Consider the following 18,615-nt stretch of genomic DNA (forward strand, 5'->3'; position numbering starts at 1 on the left):
GTAACCAGGTTGAAAAGCGGAGCAGACTGAGTGGATGTGGATACAGGGTGTATATCTTCCTTAGGAATGTAAGACCAATTAAGTTAAGGCTTCAGCATCTCACATGGAACTCATAAAAATCCCCCCTCAGGTCTGGCCAAATATGTTATTCTGTTCTGCCAAACATAATTTCCTGGGAAGAAACAAGGTCCTGGTAAAAAAAAAAAAAATAAAAAAAAAAAAGTGCATTTTTATCATACTTTTGAAACCTTATCTTCCTGCTAGGCCAAACCTAACTAATAAAACATGAAATGCTCATTTCCCACTGCAATCTCCTCCTTTGCATGCTGAAATGTAATGTTTGTTACCCATTTTATCCTTCGACTCAAACAGATAATTGGTGTTTGCAGTCAGATCTAATAAATATCCCATGCTCACACTCTCCCTCCAGATTTTTACATCTAGATCATGTCTCCCTGGCTTCCACCTTCCACTCCCACAGGGAACAGCAGTATTCTTAAAACACATTCCAACACCTCCAAGATGTCTAGAACTTTGGTGTTGTGTTTCAGCTCTAGGTTTTATGCCACACACCTGTCGCTGTTGGACACGAAATAAGGAGCATGAGTTCAGTTCCACAGCAGAAAGAGGATCATCAGAAGGGCTTTATTTCAGGACCTTTCAGCCCCTTTTATAAGGTGTTCCGATACAGGTTTGACATGATTGGTAAAGGGAACGACACCTCTCTAGTCCCATTGGTGGAACAAGAGAAAACACACTCAACACAGCTGTACAGTATTGTTTTGAGAACCATTAATTATTTACAAAAATAGTCCTTGAGAGAGAAACTTTCTCAAGAAACTTTCCCTTGGGAAGAGAATTTTTCACTGACACGCTGCAAACCTTTACAGGCTCAAAAAATCAGGTCCACACACACCTGACACTGAAGCAAGTATATTAATTGTGGACTGAACAAGCCTGGGACACCCATTAGACTGAATGTCATTTCTTCCTCTGTCATCTCATAATCCTGAGGTGCCAGGGATCTGGGGAGTGTTCCAGGCCTCAGAAGGTAGAATTACTGTAATTTTTAAGTCTTACAGACTAAGCAAACTGTGTTGTCCAATGTGATAAAATCAGGCTCACTGGCCCAAGAGCTGCAATGAGGTACCTTACTGCTGCCAACTCAGCACTGGCTTACTGTGCTTGGTATTGCACATCTCAGTTTAAAAAAGCTGAAATTGTTGTGTAGGACACTGAACTGAGTCAGCAACACTACAATAAATGGGAAACTCCCAGCTTCACTGTGGGTGTCTGCCAGTGACCTTGTACCTGCTCTGAAGCTTTTGGATCTGCTATGGGCCCATGCATGGAAGTACATTAAAAGCTGTTCTGAAATGCAATTCTTATTAATAAAAAAAGAGTTAACAAAGTGTAATCACATCATAATGTCTTTGACTAAAATGCTCTGGCAAGATTACTTCCCTTTTGTGTTAAACAATTATTTGTAGAATTTATTTGTACTCTGGGAATTGATTTGCTGCTCATGTGGAGTCCACACTCCAGGACCTGCAAGAGGCTGATGTTATGCCCTAGTTAAGAAGAGGACTTACAATGACCATACCTGCTTTGAAAACTAAACATCAACTTTTTTCCAGTAGAAGATTAGTCTCATCCACAGTGCAGGCAGCAGGATGCAAAATCTAGAGGAAAAAAAAGGGGTCTCTCCAGAAAAATGAGCTCTAGTGTAGAAGCATTCTCTTGCTTAGGTCCCTCAAATGCTTAGCTAGGGTCAGACAAAGGAGTCCTTGGTCCAGGGAGTTTGGTTGCTGCATCTTTTCACTCAAATCCTCTGTGATCCCTGCAGTGTCACAGGTAATAGTGCCAAACTATTAATAACAGCACAGCAAGACCCCACCTGTATGATTTTGATATTCAGGTCTTAGCACCTGTGTCAAATATGAAGTGTAAGTAATGGCCAACCACTTCAATGATCAGAGAAGACCAGAAATGTGTCAGAAGATCCTTCAGCCAACAAACGACGATGTCAAATTGCACTGTCATGTTGTTCTTTGATGATTTCTTTGTTGAGTTCATTTGTACCTGGTGGACAATCAGGGAGGTAGGGCTTTGTCTGTACTGAATTTACCCCCACCTTCTGATTCATCAGTCAGGTGACACAGAAGTGTGGTCGCATCTCTGGCACCATTGGCTGTGAAACTTTGAGTGTCAGAGAAGGACTTCCTGAGGAACATCCCTCAAACACTTCAATTTTTGATTATTCAAAGCAACAATGATAACTTTCCTCGAGAACTTTTCATGTGAAAAAGCAACATAGTGTGAGCTAATTCTGTAGTTCGCAGCAAGAAAAAGTTCCTTTCTGCTTGACCTTGTACAAGGTCACCTCTTGAGAATCAAGAAAACCCTAAAAGCAAGGCATTACACTGAATGTAAGACCTAACAGACTCCTTCAGGGGAGCATCTCACTCTTCCCCTTTCTGATACTCTTGCAGCCCAGCACACAGAGATCCTTTCTGCCGCATCACTGTTCCTGCTGGGCAAACCAGGATCTCCCTTAAGAAGATGATTTCAGCAGGGCTTCGGGACTCCATGTTGTCACACTGTAAATATAACCTGGAGATTTAAAAAGGCCTGTTTGAGAGAGAAGAGAGGGTAGATAACAAGGCAGGCAGAGGTAAAGGGAATAAAAATCACCACTGGCTATTGACAGGACTCTGCTAAAGTACTAAAGTGCTAACCTCACACATTTTTTCAGCCTCCTACCCTTTGGCTCACTACCCATAGGGAGGTTAAGGCTGGGTTATTACTGGAAGCAATTGCATAACTGTGCCAGAGGTTTTCTACTTCACTTCTCCATCCGTGATAAGCTCTAGGTCCCACTGGTTCCCCTTGCTGTCCTTGCTGTCAAGGCAAGGTGTGTCCCCAGGGTCTGTGCCAAGGTAAAGCACATCTGGGAAGTCCTGTGCATTGACTGTGGGATGCACAGCTGGCTCTCTCTTCAGAGCCCATGGCTGCTTAGGAGAGGTCTTGTCCTGTCCTCAGGACAGGCTCTGTAGCAGGACACTGTGTTAAAAAGGTTCCCGATAAATGGATTTGTTCTCCAGCTGTGTTACAGTGTCAAGGCTCATACACCTTCCCCTGACCTGAAATTTCAGCTCTGCCCTGCCTAATAAGTTGAAACATAGCAAAGCAGAGGTGCAGGGGAAAGAATTAAATATGACAGTATCTGATTTCCTTGCCTCATCCTCCACTAGGACTTTCTTGTTTGGCTTTCCTGTAGCATCCTCCATCTCAAAACCCAGACAAGCACACCAGCTGATTCTCTGCACTGGGAAAAGGCTGATGACATGTGTACCAAACATCTGGCCAAGCTGTAGCACAGAGAGAGCCTGATGGCCGTGCATTGTTACCCAGGGAGTCAGGAATCGAGCTGAGCACAAAGCCCTTCCCCTCGGCCCCCTTGGCTCAGAGAGAAGGCTCTGGGAGGCTCCGAGGAGCAGGTGGGTGTTACTCCAGGTGGTGCAGCACGGGCTGTGCCACAGGGAGGAGGCACTGGCACAGCCTCCTGCTGCCCTCCTCGAGCAGCCTTCCAGAGGGAGGCTGTGATTTGGAGTTTTACTGTTTTATAGCTAAGTGAACTTTAAATCTAAATGGCAGACGTCTCTAGAATGCCTGGACACTATGGGTGTTTTTCTCCACTGGCACTTCTGCTCATGGCCTTGTGCCATGAAGAGTGGCTGGTCTCTGGGGATGGATGTCTCATGGCCCCTGTGGGTGCCTGTTCTGCTGTTACATAGCCCTTGGGAGAAACATTTTTTTTCCTTCCTTTCCTCATCGTTTCTCTGTACGAAGCTTGGCCCATTGCCCTCGCTTGTGCCACTGCTCACCTCTGAAGAAAGCCTGGCTCCAACACTGTTCAACCTGACTTGAACATAACCTCAGGGCCAGCAGAAGAACCTTCATGAGATGCCTGTACCTGAGGAGAGGTAGCCCAGACAATAATTTAACAGCCAAAGCTAAACAGAAAGTCTATATACATTTAATATATCTTTTTACATGGTAAACTTTTATCTGAAGAGTCATATGAGTCAAAAAGAGCATAGTTGATTGTCCTGAGTGCTGTTCTGAGACACATTTGTAAATGTTTTGGCTTTTTCTACCTCCTGGGGAAAATTCTAGTACAAAAGTATAAATTAGAATAGCTTGTCATTTGTTACTACATCGGGGTTTATCTTCAATTCTCTGTAATATCCAAAAATATCTCCTAACATGCAAGCAGTTTCCTGTTTACACATTTTAAAATTATTAGATATAGTTCACTAGTTACCTTAGATGGATTTTATAAGGCAATTTCAACAATTTATCCTCCTCTGCGTGTGCTGTGTACTGTAAGTATCAAACAGACACACTGAAGATTTCTCATGCCTGAGGGTAAACAATCTTGTTTATAACCTTTTTTGCAACACACTGTATCAATTTCTTCCAAGGCAAGACCAAGTTTATACATAGAGTGGATGTTTGTTATAATCTAGCTGAGAGAGACAGAAAGCTCCTGCTTTTTATAGGGTTTACCCTACAGATGGCCTCCTCACATCAGGCAAAATATGGTCACAGGATCATTTATAAAATTCAGTTACCAATCTGGTTCACAATTTAATCTACAAAGTGCATTAAAATGAAAATAATTCATTGATGGTTTTGTCATGCCTGAATTTACTCATTTGTTCATATGACAGCACAGAAATATGAGTTATATTTGACAACCCAGCTGTCCACGTCTGGGAAAGGCAGTTCATCTGCTGCCTGGTCCTTCTCTCAAGTTAAATTATTCAACAAGCAGCTAAAGTGAATGATCTTTATTCATACTCACATTTTCAGTTTCATTTGAAGTTTAGCTGATGAAGCTGTTTTATGGTATTTCGTTTCACTGTGTATCTTCCTGTCCCTGCTTGTTGCAACTTGTAAAATGTTCAAATTGGCTGACGTTTTTTGATAGATGACCTTCCCTTCACTGTGGTCTGTGAAGTATTTTGTCTCCTATACAAAGACAAACCCCTTTTTTCATCTTTGGATGTTGCTGTTATTCCTACAGATTTATCCAAAGACCTTTCCCAGTCATACTTTTTTTTTTTTTTTTATACAAAATAAATTACTTTGGGGTTTTTTTGCTTTATATGCATAGACTGGGAAAACTAATATCATCATCTGTATTTCCTTTAAAATAACAATACTGATTTTTTTTTCTTCTGTAGTATTTTTTTCTGCCTTTAGCTGAATAGCTAATGCTTTTTTTTAACTGGAGTTCTTTTATATAAGTCTTGGATTTTGCAGCAGACTTTTTCTAACCTGTCACCATAACAAGCTGATGTAAGCACTAAGGAGAGACATTCCTTTACTAGAGCTGCTGGTTTCCAACAGGAGTTCTCAGGTGAAAGTGCATGGACCACCACAGGCATGGTATCAGTGTCTTCAAGAAATGTTTCATCAGCTTTTTCTTTCCACACATGCCTGTTCTTCAAAGCCAAAGGTTAAAGTTCAATTTATTGCTTGGCTTTGGCTTTGAGAGTTGAATGTTGTGCTACTGTCCTTGACGAGATTAAACAGGATCATATTAGAGAAACAAGTGTCTTTCTTGGGATTATTTCCTTTTGGTAACAAGGGTTCCAAAATTGCTTAAGATCCTGAAGAAGACAAGGATTCCCCCACATATCACTGTTGTGATAGTACTGAGAGTATTTACACCCAACCACAGACACCTTTTCTTCCTGCAGTTGCAATCACCAGCCAGCCACTCCATTTTTGGACAATTAGCAGTCACCTACAAAGCTAAAGAACAGAAACTGAAAAGAAATCAGAGGAAACTATAACAGAACTGGATTAAGGTGACTAAAATTACACAGCTCAATATCCTACTTTATTTTCAAGTGCAAATGTGTTTTCTACAGTGGTCATAGACTTGGAGGGGTAGGACACATCAAATTTTTGTGTCATCTTTGCCAGGCAAAAAAGTGAGGACTGTATAGCTCAGATGAAACTTTGAAGAATAAGGCATGTTTTGACTGAAATTTATCAATATTCATGATGGGCTCTATTAACTTATTAATTTAATCTTTTGTGTCAATCATTCCAAGTCAAAATAATATATTTTAAAGTGCTGATGAAGAGGAACCATGAAGGAAATATTGTGGAAACTTAAATCAGATTGCTGTGATTGGATGCTGCCCACAGGGAATATTACCATGTGCCGAACACATTTCATATCCCCAACACTGTGGATATCTGATGGGTTAAGGAAAGCAGGGCATGAATCATTCAAAGATTTCTAATATAAGCATTATCCAAATAAATACCCTTCCCCCACTTGCAGAGTCCCTGGCCAAATACTGTCCCTCTGTTCCAGCTCCTCCTTGCTGCCTCTCCCTGTTTCCGGATGGGCCCTGGCCCCCAGCCCTTATCTCCTCCAGCCCCTGGGCTGTTTGCAGAGAGCAGCTATAAAGAGGCTGACAGAGCACAGAGTGGAGGAGAATTACAAGGTGCAGGAAAACAGCAGCACTGCTTGGCTCACCACGACTTGCTCTGCACCATGGGGAAGGACAAGCTGCCCAGCAAACCAAACATCTTCCTCCTTCTTCTCGTCTTCCTTCCTGGAAATACTCCTCTCAACACAGAACCGTAAGCTACACAGGCGGAGGGGGGGAGGGAGGTCTAAGTGCTGCCTTTTTCCTTCAGTTTTCTTCCCACTAATAACCAAGCCCTGAGTTTTTTGCACAGCTCTGACAGTGCTCCCCACTGCCATCCTGTAATCCCCTGGCTGTCCAGCCCTGGGCCCCCTCTCCACCACTATCTCTGCCAGTGGCCTCCTTCCACCCTCTCCCCAGTTTCTGCCCAAGTGCCCTCAGTCCTGCCCTGCAGCTGCCTGATAGTGCAGACCTGGCTCCTCACAACATATTTGCCTAAATATGTTTCTACCTAGAAACCTCTCAGGGCCTGGGATTTTGCAGGCATGATGCTAGAATCCAGGTGCTTACCTTTCCCAGAGTATCCTTGTTTCAATCACTGAGTTACTTCTCTCCATTCTCCTGTTGCTTTCAAGCCAGTCTATTCCCCTTTCTCCTGCCAGTTTGTTTCCCTTGGCAGCATCAGATGTACTTGTTCTCAGAGAGGATCTGTGACCTAGATTCTCTTCCTGCAGCGGGGAGACTGGTGCCAGCGCCCTCCCGGGACATCCACACTGGGGCTGTGCAGCCCAGCAGCTGCACCTCGAGCTGTGCCCATGGCTCTGGGCAGCGGGCATGGCACGGCGGGCTGGAGACCGGCATGCCCACCCCAGCCTTGCCCACCAGAGTGTGTGGCCCTAAAACCTCTTGTCTGGGTGGGAGCAGTCTCCCTCTTCAGACCTTGTCTGCTGTTCTTCCTGCTGTGCTGACAGAGGCGCAGTTCTCAGCAGCACGGTGAGAATGTAATGCTGGCTGCAGAGATTTTATGCATAGTGATGGCAGGAGGTGCAGCACTGCTGCTGGCCCTTACTGTGTGGGCAGAGGTAAAGTTGTAACTGGGTCAGCCTGAAGGACCTTGGACTCACACGGTACCATCAGTCCCTCATCCATCTGCCCTGTTGGTGTGCTTCTGGGGTAGATCAGCCAACCAAGTCTGCTTTGGGGTCAGGCAGAGCTCCCTGGTCTCCCTACAGTAATCTGATGTTACTAAGTAAAGAAGATTACTTAATCTTAATTCATCCTTGCCCAACATCAGGGGGAAAGGGAATGAAACCATACTGCTCAGAACTACGGGCAACATAGAATCATAGAACCACAGAATGGCCTGGTCTGGAAGGGACCTTAAAGATCATCCAGTTCCAAACCCCCTGCCATGAACAGGGATCCCTTTCTCTAGACCAGAGCTCCATTCAACCTGGCTTTAAACACTTCATGATGGGGTAGCCACAGCTTGTCTGGGCAACCTGTGCCCGTGCCTCACCAGCCTCACAGTGAAGACATTTTCTCCCTAATATCTAATCTAAACCTATTCTCTTTTAGTTTGTATCCATTCCCCCTTGTCCTATCCCTTGGCAATAGTCTCTCTCCATCTTTCTTGTTGGGTACCTTTTGTCCCTTACCTGATCCCCATTCTGGGAGGGAAGAACAAAGAAAGGATGAGAGGTGGGAGAGAGAAGGGTGTTACTGGGCCCACAGAAGGAAGACAGGAGCCCAGTAGGGAGGCAGTTCTGAGCAGTGAACTTCTAGGTAGCTGATGGTAGTGGTTTTGTTGCACGTGCAGGATAGATCAGATGCTGTATATAACACAGAAAGGAAGCAACCCTTGAACTGAAGACAAAAATTAAACTTCCAACCAAGACTTGCTTATTGTGCCCTATGCAAGTAGGAGTATCATTTCTTTGGGCAGAAATTGCTGCTGCTATTTCTGTTTCAGAGGTGGCCAGCTGGACAGGAGACACAATTAAGGCTAAGATTATGTATTAGAAAAAAAAACACATTCATCAAGTCAGTGCAGCACTGGAAGAGGTAACCCAGTGAGATGGTAGAAACTATAGTGTCCTTTGCAAAAGTCCTTTTGCAGCAGGGAAGGTGGGCTTGGGACATCCAGAGGTCCTTTGTAATCAAAACTTCTATGACTTTGGAAGAATGCAGCCAAAGGTATTGTCCTACTCTGGTTGTGCATGTAAGCTGTTTTACAATGCAGTGTTCATATTTGGAAATACTCTGCATTTGGTCATAAGTATGAGGTCATAATGAAACTTGAATTGGCAGCTATGGATTTGGGCTGATGAAATTCACTGCTTTCTTTGGCTGGGTGCTTGTTCTAGTAAGCAGCTGAGAGTCAATAAACAGATAGACATTATTCCACCTTAAGCTACAGTATTACCTTTTCCATATAAACAAATTCACCATTTTTACCTCAGCCACCATCTCTATGGTCTCCTATTCCTCCTTGATGCATGCCTCTGTCAGAGTCACCGCCTCTCTTGTCAGAGCAGCTCATTGCATGCTGAGGTCTCTTTTGTCAGCCCAGATGCTTTTTGTCCTGGAATGTCATGGATTTTGTGACCAAAGTTACTTAAAATGCTCATAGTAATTAATTCATCTGTCTCTTCTCAACAACACATCCCAAAACACCTAAAGCGAGGTCTATAAACAGCATGGTTTATATCTTTGTTTCAAAGGCAGGGAAGCCAGCCTAAGGGGAAGTTCTGCAAGTTGGCCAAAATTTCAGCAGAACAGTGAACAGGAAGAGAAATGAGGCCAAATTCCCCACAAACTAGGTCATGCTGTCCTTTCTGTAGACTGGATGTTATTGTCACATTGCCAGTGCCACTGACAGGGGGAATGGCATTAGGGGAAGCGGCATGAGCTGAGGCCGTGGTAAGAAGGTTGTGGAAGAAAGGAAACACTGGAGAAAGTAGAGAGTCACAAGCTGTAATTCACTCTCTGGGAGGCTGGAGTTCCCTCTTTTCACAGCTTCTGCAGCAGCACTGGCTGAGCAGAGCTCAGAGCAGGCTCCTCTGAGAGGAGTTTTTCATCATTTCTCATCATCAGGACATTTCATCACAGTGCTGCCCCATGGTGAAGGAAGTGCAGGTACTGCCTGGATCCCACTGCCTCCACAATAGCTTTAGGACTCCCCAGAAAGCTCAGAGCCCAGGTAAAAATGTAGCTCTGGATGGATGCAGCTGTATTTGTCCTCTATTCCTTTCTGAATATACTTCCCGACAGTCTGTTTGTTACTGATTACTGACTGAGAATTTTCCAAGAGTGACCAACAGTGCTCAAGTCTGAGTGGTAGGAGCTCAATTATTATTTTCCCTTTATGAACAATTAATTGCCATTTTTGCTACTCAGTTCTATCATACAAAAAATCTTTTCCATAAATGTGTAAGTCAATTTTTTAGAATTTTCTTATCCTGCACAATTATGAAAAAAACTACTTCCGAGATCATTTAGGTTTGTACTGAAGAACAGGAGTCTCAGCACAAACTCTGGAGGTTTTCACTGGTTCCTACCCTTTCTGTCCTATCTTTCAACAAATTAATGCAGGACAGAATTAATAATTTGATTTATTAGTAAAATGATCCCTTTTATTGAGTGGCAGCTTAGTTTAAGGGTCCTTTGTGAGGGACCTTTGTCAAAAGTTCTTTGAAGATGCAAGTACACTTGAGTTGCAATAAAACACTACACTCTGAAATCCTTTGTGTGCTTGTCTTAATAAGGTCCCAAACTGCAAGCACTCACATCTTTGCTCAGCATGTGAAGGATTTGGAAACCTGCATAGGCAAAGATTGGAGCAGCCAGACAAGTGGGTGGGTTTCTTTCCTCAGCTGTTTTTAGCTAATGCCACTGAGTCTCAAAAGGAGATTGTGGGATATACAAAATTCAATTAACAGCCTGAAACCTTTCAAACCATCCTTACTCCCCTGCTGTGAAGCCAAACAAAACATCCTTTGTAAAGCACTCTCTATTAGCATAGAAATTGTTCCTTCTACTGCAAGCATTTTCCTGCTTTTAGGCTAATTAGTTAGACCATTTAATATGTATAAACCCAAAATAAAATGAATGCTCATGTTATATGCACTGCAATTCGCAAGGATGACAATGGATTAGGCATGCAGATTTGTTAATTTTCTTTCACTTAATACGGTTGCCTTAAAACTGTTTCACATTTCTGATCTTTCTTGCTTTCCTCTCTTCACAGGCAGTACCTGGTGCTGGTGCCCTTTCTGATACACACGGAGTCTCAAGAGAAAGTCTGTGTCCAGCTGACTCACCTGAACGAGTCTGTGACACTGAGTGCCACACTCGAGTACCTAGGGGAGAACAGGAGCTTGATTGATGATGTGGTGTCAGAGAAAGATGTGTTCACCTGCATCCCTTTCTCTGTGAGTATCTCATCCCTGTGGGATGATCTCTTGTGTTCATTGATGTGGCATAGTAGATACAAGCAGTCCAGAAACGAGAAATAAGACACGCTGCAATCAGAGACCCCTAAGATAAGTCAAACAAAAGGATTAACTCAATGTGGATAACTAACAGTGGTAGTCTTATGAGGACTGATTTTCCCCCATTATCAAATTCTATGTCCCACGTGGTAGTTCTCTGTGTGCATGTCTTAGAGAAGTCTTCTGGAACTTTGACTGACAAAATGTGCCCCACATTTGTTTGATATGTGTAAGGCTGAGATGAAAATAGCGTGAAAACTGTAGAAGCTGGGGAATTGTTGAAGACAGTGAGGTCCATGAAGTCATATGGCTGCTTCTGTAGCTTATGCACAATTTTTTACTGCAGAAGGGTGGTTGGCGAGTAACATAACAGGTTCCATACCCTAGTTAATGAATCTGGGTTAATTTTCTTTTTGATAAATCATGTGATGGATTAAAATAAAATCAGGTTCAATATTTCTCTAAGAAAAGTATATAAATGAAGGAAGGCAATCATGTTTTTTTCTTGCTCCCTACACTGAGCCTTTTTTGTCCCTTGAGGGAACTTTCTGACCCAGCTAGTACTTCTGCCTTCAACACTCAGTGCAATGGGGTGAATCAGTAAAGCAGTTATCCTCTTCATTCTCCTTAGCTTCCAAAATCCAATAGCACATCGGTGGCGTTTCTCACTGTGACTGTGACAGGGGACACACTGCAGTTCAAGAGCCGCAAGTCAGTGCTGATCAAGAATTCTGAAAGCCTGGTCTTCATCCAGACAGACAAACCTATCTACAAGCCTGGACAGACAGGTACCAGGAACTGGGCTGGTGTTGACTCTGACAGCATAAAATCTTAAGGGGTCCATTCTCCAGAAGTGCCGTACTTTTATTAAAGGTCTCAGATTTCTTTATGGGGGGATCTAAGGTGCTCAGAAAATCTTATTTGTGTCAGCTGAGCTCTAGTTCATGGCACTTCCATCATTCCTAGTCTTCATTCTCCAGGCACAGCATCTCAGCCAGATGTAGGCACAGGCTCTGATTCATTCTATTCAAGCAGAGGCTGCAAGGCATAGTCTCTCTTGGTTGCACCAGAATCAACAAAGCAGGACAGGCACTCCCAAGAGATAATTCAATTCAGCCAAGACCTGATTATCTATCTAAATTTATCTGCCCCTCACTACCTGCAAGAGAAAGAGCCTGAAGTAATTGTTTCTTTTACTTAGAAATCTCAATTCAGAGCCTGTTGATCCGAGTTATAAATTATTGAAACATTATCATTTCCTGGTGGTGGCTACAAATTTAACAGTGGAATTTCCATTTTTTTCTGTTGCACTCTTCAGTTCAGTTTCGGATCGTCTCTCTGGACAAAGACTTCTACCCACTGAATGAGAAGGTAGAGCCTTAATTCCTTCTTGTTAGCCAGGAGATTTAATCCTTAATTAACACCATTGTTGTCATCACCCAGAAGCACTGAAGACAGCCTTTAAAACATATGATACTCTCTCACACCATGCTTTACCTGCTCCGTATTCTATCCTAGGACACACTCCACCCATCTCTATTGGCTGAAAAAAAAATCCCCTTTTTCAGAAGCATATAGATGTTTAAAAGCAGATTTTCAGCTCAGTGTATGTGGTTAAGCATGTGGGCAGGGATGTAATTACTGAAAAAAATGTGTGGGACAAGTTTCCATTGGTAGTGACAGGTGTGCAGCTGTTTCTGGCAGTGGGTGCAATCCCACACTTGACAAGAACTTGGTTTTATGGATCTGGTGAGAGGTGCAAGCCCACCTTTTATTTTATTTGACAATCAGTTCCTCATGCAGACAAGTTATTTGAAAACTTGTGCTTCGTCACATCTTCATACTGTGGTAAGACAAAAGGTCAGGGCCCTAAAATATTATAGAAAAGATTCCCTTAGCCATCAAGAACCAAGGAAAAGGAGGAAGTACAGAAAGGGAAACAAAACCAAAGGACTTCTTAGAAGTTTGTTCTTCTGCCCTTCAGTCCAAATCTGGAAATTGCTTCTGTGTGATTAATATTTCTAACACTGATTTTCTTCTGCTCTTTCCCCACAGTTTCCCTTTGTCTACGTTCAGGTGAGTGGATAACTACAACATTATGTGCAGAAGAAGGTGCAGGCACAGAGGTACCAGTCCCCAGCAGTGGTGTTTTCAGGCTGAGGGGCAAGGGAAAGATCACAGGCATGTGACCTTTTCCCTTTGGTTAAAGGAAGGCTGAATAGTCAGGCATCAAAATAACTTCCAACAATGGTTCTTTGATCACAGAATGAGCTGTAAGAGAAAGCTAATTGATCATTACAAGCCATGCTGTGAACAGAACTACACTTGGCTAGAGGTCATCGAAATGGCTTATTGCTCTTCCCAGTCAGAACTGAGAGTTTCTGTCTGCCAAGTGTGGTTCAAATTAGAGACCAGTGTTAAATAAGCCATCAAAACCAAAGAAACAAAATTAGGTAAGTAGACATTCCCTGTCTTCCCAAGCACATTCTTTTTGTCTGCTGATTTTTTAAAAGGTTGAACTTCAGTGGCAGGCAAAAGTTAGAAAGGAAGATGTTTGAATGATTCAAGCACTCACTTTTGCCTAGCAAGCTGAATAATTTCATAACCTATGTGAGGATGTGTCAATACCATGAAAGCCTTCAATTTTAAATCCCTAGGAAGGACATCTGTGTTTTCAGCTCTAGTCTGTAAAGCATGGTGTTTGTCTGTGCTGTTTAAGCCAGCTTATGTAAGCTTTGTCCTTCCTCCTCTCCCTTCCTCAATACCCCTTCTCAGTCCAGTACTGCCCTTTGTTTGGATTTCACAGCTGTCTACAAGGCACTCTTGTAGAGTGGGAAGCTCCCATGGCAGAAAACTCACCAGTTTACTCTAGAGTAATTTCTTCAGCCAGATCAGATCTGTCAGTGCAGTTTACCACATGACTGCATGCAACTTGGACTGGACCAAAGGAAAGAGTGGCAGGAGTGAAGAAAGGTGACAGCCTTAGAGTCAGCACTTGTAAGGAAATAAATTTCCATCAATCCACACCCTATATGTCACTAATTTATCTTAGTGAAGCACAAAGGCAGAAGATCATATGAGTCTGCTACTTCTGAACTATTATCCTATGACCTATTGTTTATGTAATTTTAAATAATAGAACACCTTCCTGAGGAAGAAAACAAACTGGTTTTCAGGCCTTTCCTATAGATACATCACAGGAATGGCAACAAGTTCACAAGCCCAGCTTGAAATGTAGAGATTTATGCAGACATTTTCTTAAATTCCTCTTCCGAGGAAGCCCAGTGGTGTCCCTCACAATAAGTTTTCAGCAGGGTTGAAATGTGATGATGAAGAGGATTTGGTCAGAGCCATGAGATGCATTTTACTGACTGTGCCACCCTTGCAGGTGGCTTCTCAGGAGCATGGCCCCCTCTTTTTCCCCCTGACTGATGTTCTCCAACTGGGAGATGTCATTCACATCTCCATTTCCCCTAAGCCCTGAGGTAATATCTCAGTGCAGTAAGTGCACATAGTCACATACCTTGAGTCACACACCTATCTAGAGTAAATAAACTTTTGTCACTGCCAAGGTACAATGCAAAGAGCAGACAGAAAATGAAAGACTATAAACATTAACCATCCTGCTGAGGAGCCTGAAAAGGCTACATTAAACTATGCAGGACCACTGTGCTCTTTCAGTGACTTCTACGGGAAATTTGGGGCTGAGGGGATCAATAATTGATAGTCAGTAATGAGCAATACACAAATGTAGTAGTGGTGAGACTTCAGCTCCAACATTAGGGACATGAAGACACAAGGGAGGAACTTCAGCTGGATGCCTGTATGTGGAAGTATACTTTCCTCTCTTCCTGTCACCATACCTAATCTTCATACCTAATCTAACACACCTGACCTCTAGCTTAGGACTCTTTAAACATGTACATTTCTCAGTCCCATAGGTAAGTCAGGTGTCTGATTCTTCAGCAGATTGTGTACTGGTACCTCAGCAGTCTTCATTCCAGGCAGGGAGAAACCAAAACTTTTGCATGCTGTATGGCCAGTCAAGGAAGCTGAAACTTCCCTCTTTTCTCCATGTGTTTCACTTATTTCTGATATCAATTCTGCTCCCTTCTGTTATCCTGCCAGTCTGTCTTGCCTAGCTTCCTGGCCCCATCCTTTACAGGTAGAGCTGATGGGGGGACAACACCCCTGAGTGTAAGAAGTGTTTAAAAAGCTTTCTTCCATGCAAGTTATGCAGAATTGACAGGTAAGGATTTTCAGAACCTCACAGATTGTTGAATAATTACAGAAAGGTATTTGCCATCTGGGATGTGCATAGACTGGGCACTGCACTGCTCTGTCCCTGGCACTCTCCTGTTCTGTCTTGTGACACTGTTACCCTCACCTGCAGGATCCCCAGAGGAACCGCGTGTACCAGTGGCAAGGGGTGGAACTAGAAACAGGATTTACACAGCTCTCCTTCCCCCTCACCTCGGATCCCATCCAAGGCTCCTACAAAATAGTCGTGCAGAAGAGCTTCTCATCCCATGTGGAGCACTCCTTCAGTGTGGAGGAATTTGGTAAGGAGAGGAATTTGACAGTAATGCCTTTTACTGTGACCACTCTATTTGGAATTTTCTGGGAAAAACATGGAGAAGGAAGAGACTGAATATAACAGGCAATGAGCTTCATAGGGGCTGAGCCAGAAAGTGCTAAGTATCAGAAGTGGTTGCTGATTTTATGGCATCTCTACAACCTGCCTGAGCTTGTATTTGCTCATAGTGCACTTGGGAGCACAGGACACACCAGAATTTCTGAGCATGGCTTGTGGCACCAATTTCAGCTGACTTTGCCTTAATTGATTCCAATTCAGCAGCTTGCTGCAAGTAGCACTAAATATGAAAGAAGAGATGGCAGTATTTTGGTGACTCTATTTTTCTTCTCTCATCATCTGCATAGGGTCTCTTTCTTCATTCATAATCCTCTCTATTTTTGCTCTTGTTTCTGTGAAAGCTTAGAAAACATGTTTGGTAGAAAACTTGTGATTGAAGAACAATCCATGAAAACAGGCTGCTAGGAGAGACTGAGTAAGGAGAAATATGCTGCTGCAGGGAGACTTTTAACCCCCAGTTCTCTAACAAAACTTCTGGGTGATCATAGATGTGTATTCTGACCATAGCACACATTTGAAAAGGCTGATTGCCCAGTGCTTCACACTGCCAGGCTCTCCACTGACTCTACATGAAGACCAAATATTGATCAGGACCTGCTGTTTCTGGAATATGCTGACCATAGCTTGCCATTGAAGTCCATGGGAGATGACTTATTGGTCATGGTGGATAATTTGACCACAAACAAGGTTATAGGCTTCAACCTGCCATGGTGACAGATGGCCTGTTCCTCCTCCCACAAACACCACTCTGAATGCCCCACAAAATCAAAGATGTATGTGCCTTTGTTAGCCTCCTACTAAACTGATTTTTCTTTTCTTTTTGTTTTTCAGTCCTTTTCCTATGAATCTCTCCTATTGCTATTTCTCTTACAGTCTTTTGAGGAAACGTGCCTTGGGGTTGAAACATTGAGCCTTGCCTCCCATCTTAGAGGCAAATTCATGTCTAAACTGTGTAACCCAGGGTTATTTTCCATTTCCTGGATGTGCACCCACTCTGCTGTTATTTCCTTGCACTGTGAAAAACCCTCAGCTGCACCACCTAGAAGGAGGACATTACATGCTTCAGTCCAGCCCTGGGCATGAGGAGTTGAAGGCATAGGGCTGCAGGATGCAATATGGGAAGAGGGATGTAACTCAATACTCAGGAGCAAAATATGTATTTTGCTTGTGCCCCTTTATACTGGGCTTTAGTGCTGCCTCTTCCACTTGAAAATATTGGTCTGAGGGTCTGTGGCTAGATCACTTGCACTCTCTGGGTATGCAGGATGATATCCCATGGCACATTCTAGTGAGTCCAGGAGTAACTCTGGATCTCCAGAACAGCCAAGAGAATCAATGATCTGAGGCATTTCAATGTGGTAAATTACAAAGGTGGTGAATGTGCAGCTCCAAGTCCCACCTGCAAATTATGCATTGTGAACACAACACACAGGACCAGCGTGTCCTTCTGAATAAACACAGGTGAAGGATCTGCTCAGCTGTCTGGTGCCACATAAGCTTGTGCTGAAAATAAGGGAAGGTAAGGACTACAAACTTCCTTAATTACCTTTGAGCCCAAACAGTGGTGAAAGCTGAGAAAACCTATGGAAGGGGTAGAGAGCAATACTGAAGACCACAGAGAGGTTCATATGAAGATGATCCTGGCTCTGTGCTTGAGTTTCTGTGTAGTGCACAGCTCTCATTCACTCTTCTCATACCCAACTTTCTCTCTTCCGTCTAGTGCTGCCCAGGTTCGAGGTCCTGGTGAAGGTCCCAAAGATGATCACTATTAAGGACAACGAGCTTCCAGTGTCTGTCTGTGGTCTGTGAGTCACAGAGCTCCAGTAAATCTCTCTTGCTTATCCTTCACTCTGCCTTTCTGCTGTGGACCAAGAGAAGTGCTCGGGGAGGGTTTTTAAATGTTTCCCAGGCATATAGTGAACACTTATTTCATTCTGTCAGTCCTGAAACTGCTGCTTGGCCTGAACATTCAAAGTGAAGGGTCTTCCCTGTATTCCTTAAAAGATTATGTTCGACAAATCTGCATCCTTCTCTTCTCAGTTTATCTCACATTTCCTGTCTTTACATTTCTTCAGAGCTTCTCTGCCAATACTGAACCCTCAAATACTCCAAGATGTCAGATAAGACATTATTTAAATTGCTGATGCAAACCCAGTGTTCTCATTTTTAACTCACAAATCACTCCTTCTGAGTACCTGATTGCCTTTCCCTTTCTTCATTGCACCCTGAGCAGTTCGTAATACAGGAATGCTCCTGGCTGAAATAATTTTCTGAAGTCAACCTTTCTCTGCAGAGGCGTCCCACCTAGAGCAGGATGAATGTATCTTCCATGGATGATGGAAGAATCTCACTATGGAAAAGATGGAAATCATTAAAATGTCAAATTAGTCAGCCTTTAAGAAGTATTAGGAAATCATCCACAGAGGTCTTTAAGGAGATGTGTCTGAGTGTGACTGATTGTCTCTTTATCTGATACATTGTTTAACACACTGTGATTAGGTACACCTATGGGAAGCCTGTTCCTGGTCTGGTGAATGTCCAGGTATGCCGGAAATTTTCCCAGTCTGCTTCAAGTTGTTATGGAAAAGAAGTAGAATCTGTGTGTGAAGAATTCACTAGACAGGTGAGTCCCAGGATCAAAATGTATTGGTTTTTCTGAAGGTTAACAGGCAATGTGGTCTCAAGAGAGATCAAATGTGTTGGGAGATAGTAGGGCATCAGAGATAGCATTCTCTCCAGGGAAAAGCTGAGAATGCCAGAGGAAGGCATTATTAACAAAGGGACCATTAAACTGGAAACAGGACTGATGATGAAAACCTGACCCCATTGTAACTAGTGACAAAGCTCCAGCTGCCAGACATGAGGCCTTTGGTATTGATCCACAAACTGAGGAAAGAAACTTTGAAGGAATTTTCTAGCTGTGAGAGGGACTGAGGCAAGCAAGGAGCAAAGATGAGGAGAAAACAGGAAGGCTGTATAGAGAACAAGGAACAAAGATGAGGTGGTATTG

At 43.2% G+C, this 18,615-nt stretch overlaps 1 protein-coding gene and 1 long non-coding RNA gene across 7 annotated transcripts in view; one reads left to right on the top strand and one right to left on the bottom strand.

Annotated features, from left to right (window-relative positions):
* The window catches only part of LOC107200731, a 44,682-nt gene extending 37,384 nt beyond the window's left edge, over positions 1 to 7,298 (bottom strand). For all 4 annotated transcript variants that reach the window (XR_004498679.1, XR_004498675.1, XR_004498678.1 and 1 more), the window contains exons 1-2: positions 7,029 to 7,298; positions 4,871 to 5,826 (exon numbers count right to left, since the gene is read on the bottom strand). This is a non-coding gene — a long non-coding RNA (uncharacterized LOC107200731). The remainder of the gene's footprint in view (positions 1 to 4,870; positions 5,827 to 7,028) is intronic.
* The window catches only part of LOC107200685 (alpha-2-macroglobulin-like), a 30,833-nt gene continuing 18,629 nt past the window's right edge, over positions 6,412 to 18,615 (top strand). For 2 of the 3 annotated variants that reach the window (XM_033516627.1, XM_033516628.1), the window contains exons 1-8: positions 6,431 to 6,672; positions 10,708 to 10,891; positions 11,583 to 11,739; positions 12,270 to 12,322; positions 13,007 to 13,027; positions 15,345 to 15,513; positions 17,326 to 17,410; positions 18,105 to 18,228. In XM_033516627.1, the coding sequence (XP_033372518.1) occupies positions 6,431 to 6,672; positions 10,708 to 10,891; positions 11,583 to 11,739; positions 12,270 to 12,322; positions 13,007 to 13,027; positions 15,345 to 15,513; positions 17,326 to 17,410; positions 18,105 to 18,228 (1,035 nt within the window). Of the gene's footprint in view, positions 6,673 to 10,707; positions 10,892 to 11,582; positions 11,740 to 12,269; positions 12,323 to 13,006; positions 13,028 to 15,344; positions 15,514 to 17,325; positions 17,411 to 18,104; positions 18,229 to 18,615 lie in introns of all 3 variants that reach the window. The other variant, XM_015619503.2, reaches the window with a different exon arrangement.

Source organism: Parus major, chromosome 1 (assembly GCF_001522545.3).
Source record: "Parus major isolate Abel chromosome 1, Parus_major1.1, whole genome shotgun sequence".
Taxonomy (NCBI): Eukaryota; Metazoa; Chordata; class Aves; order Passeriformes; family Paridae; genus Parus; species Parus major.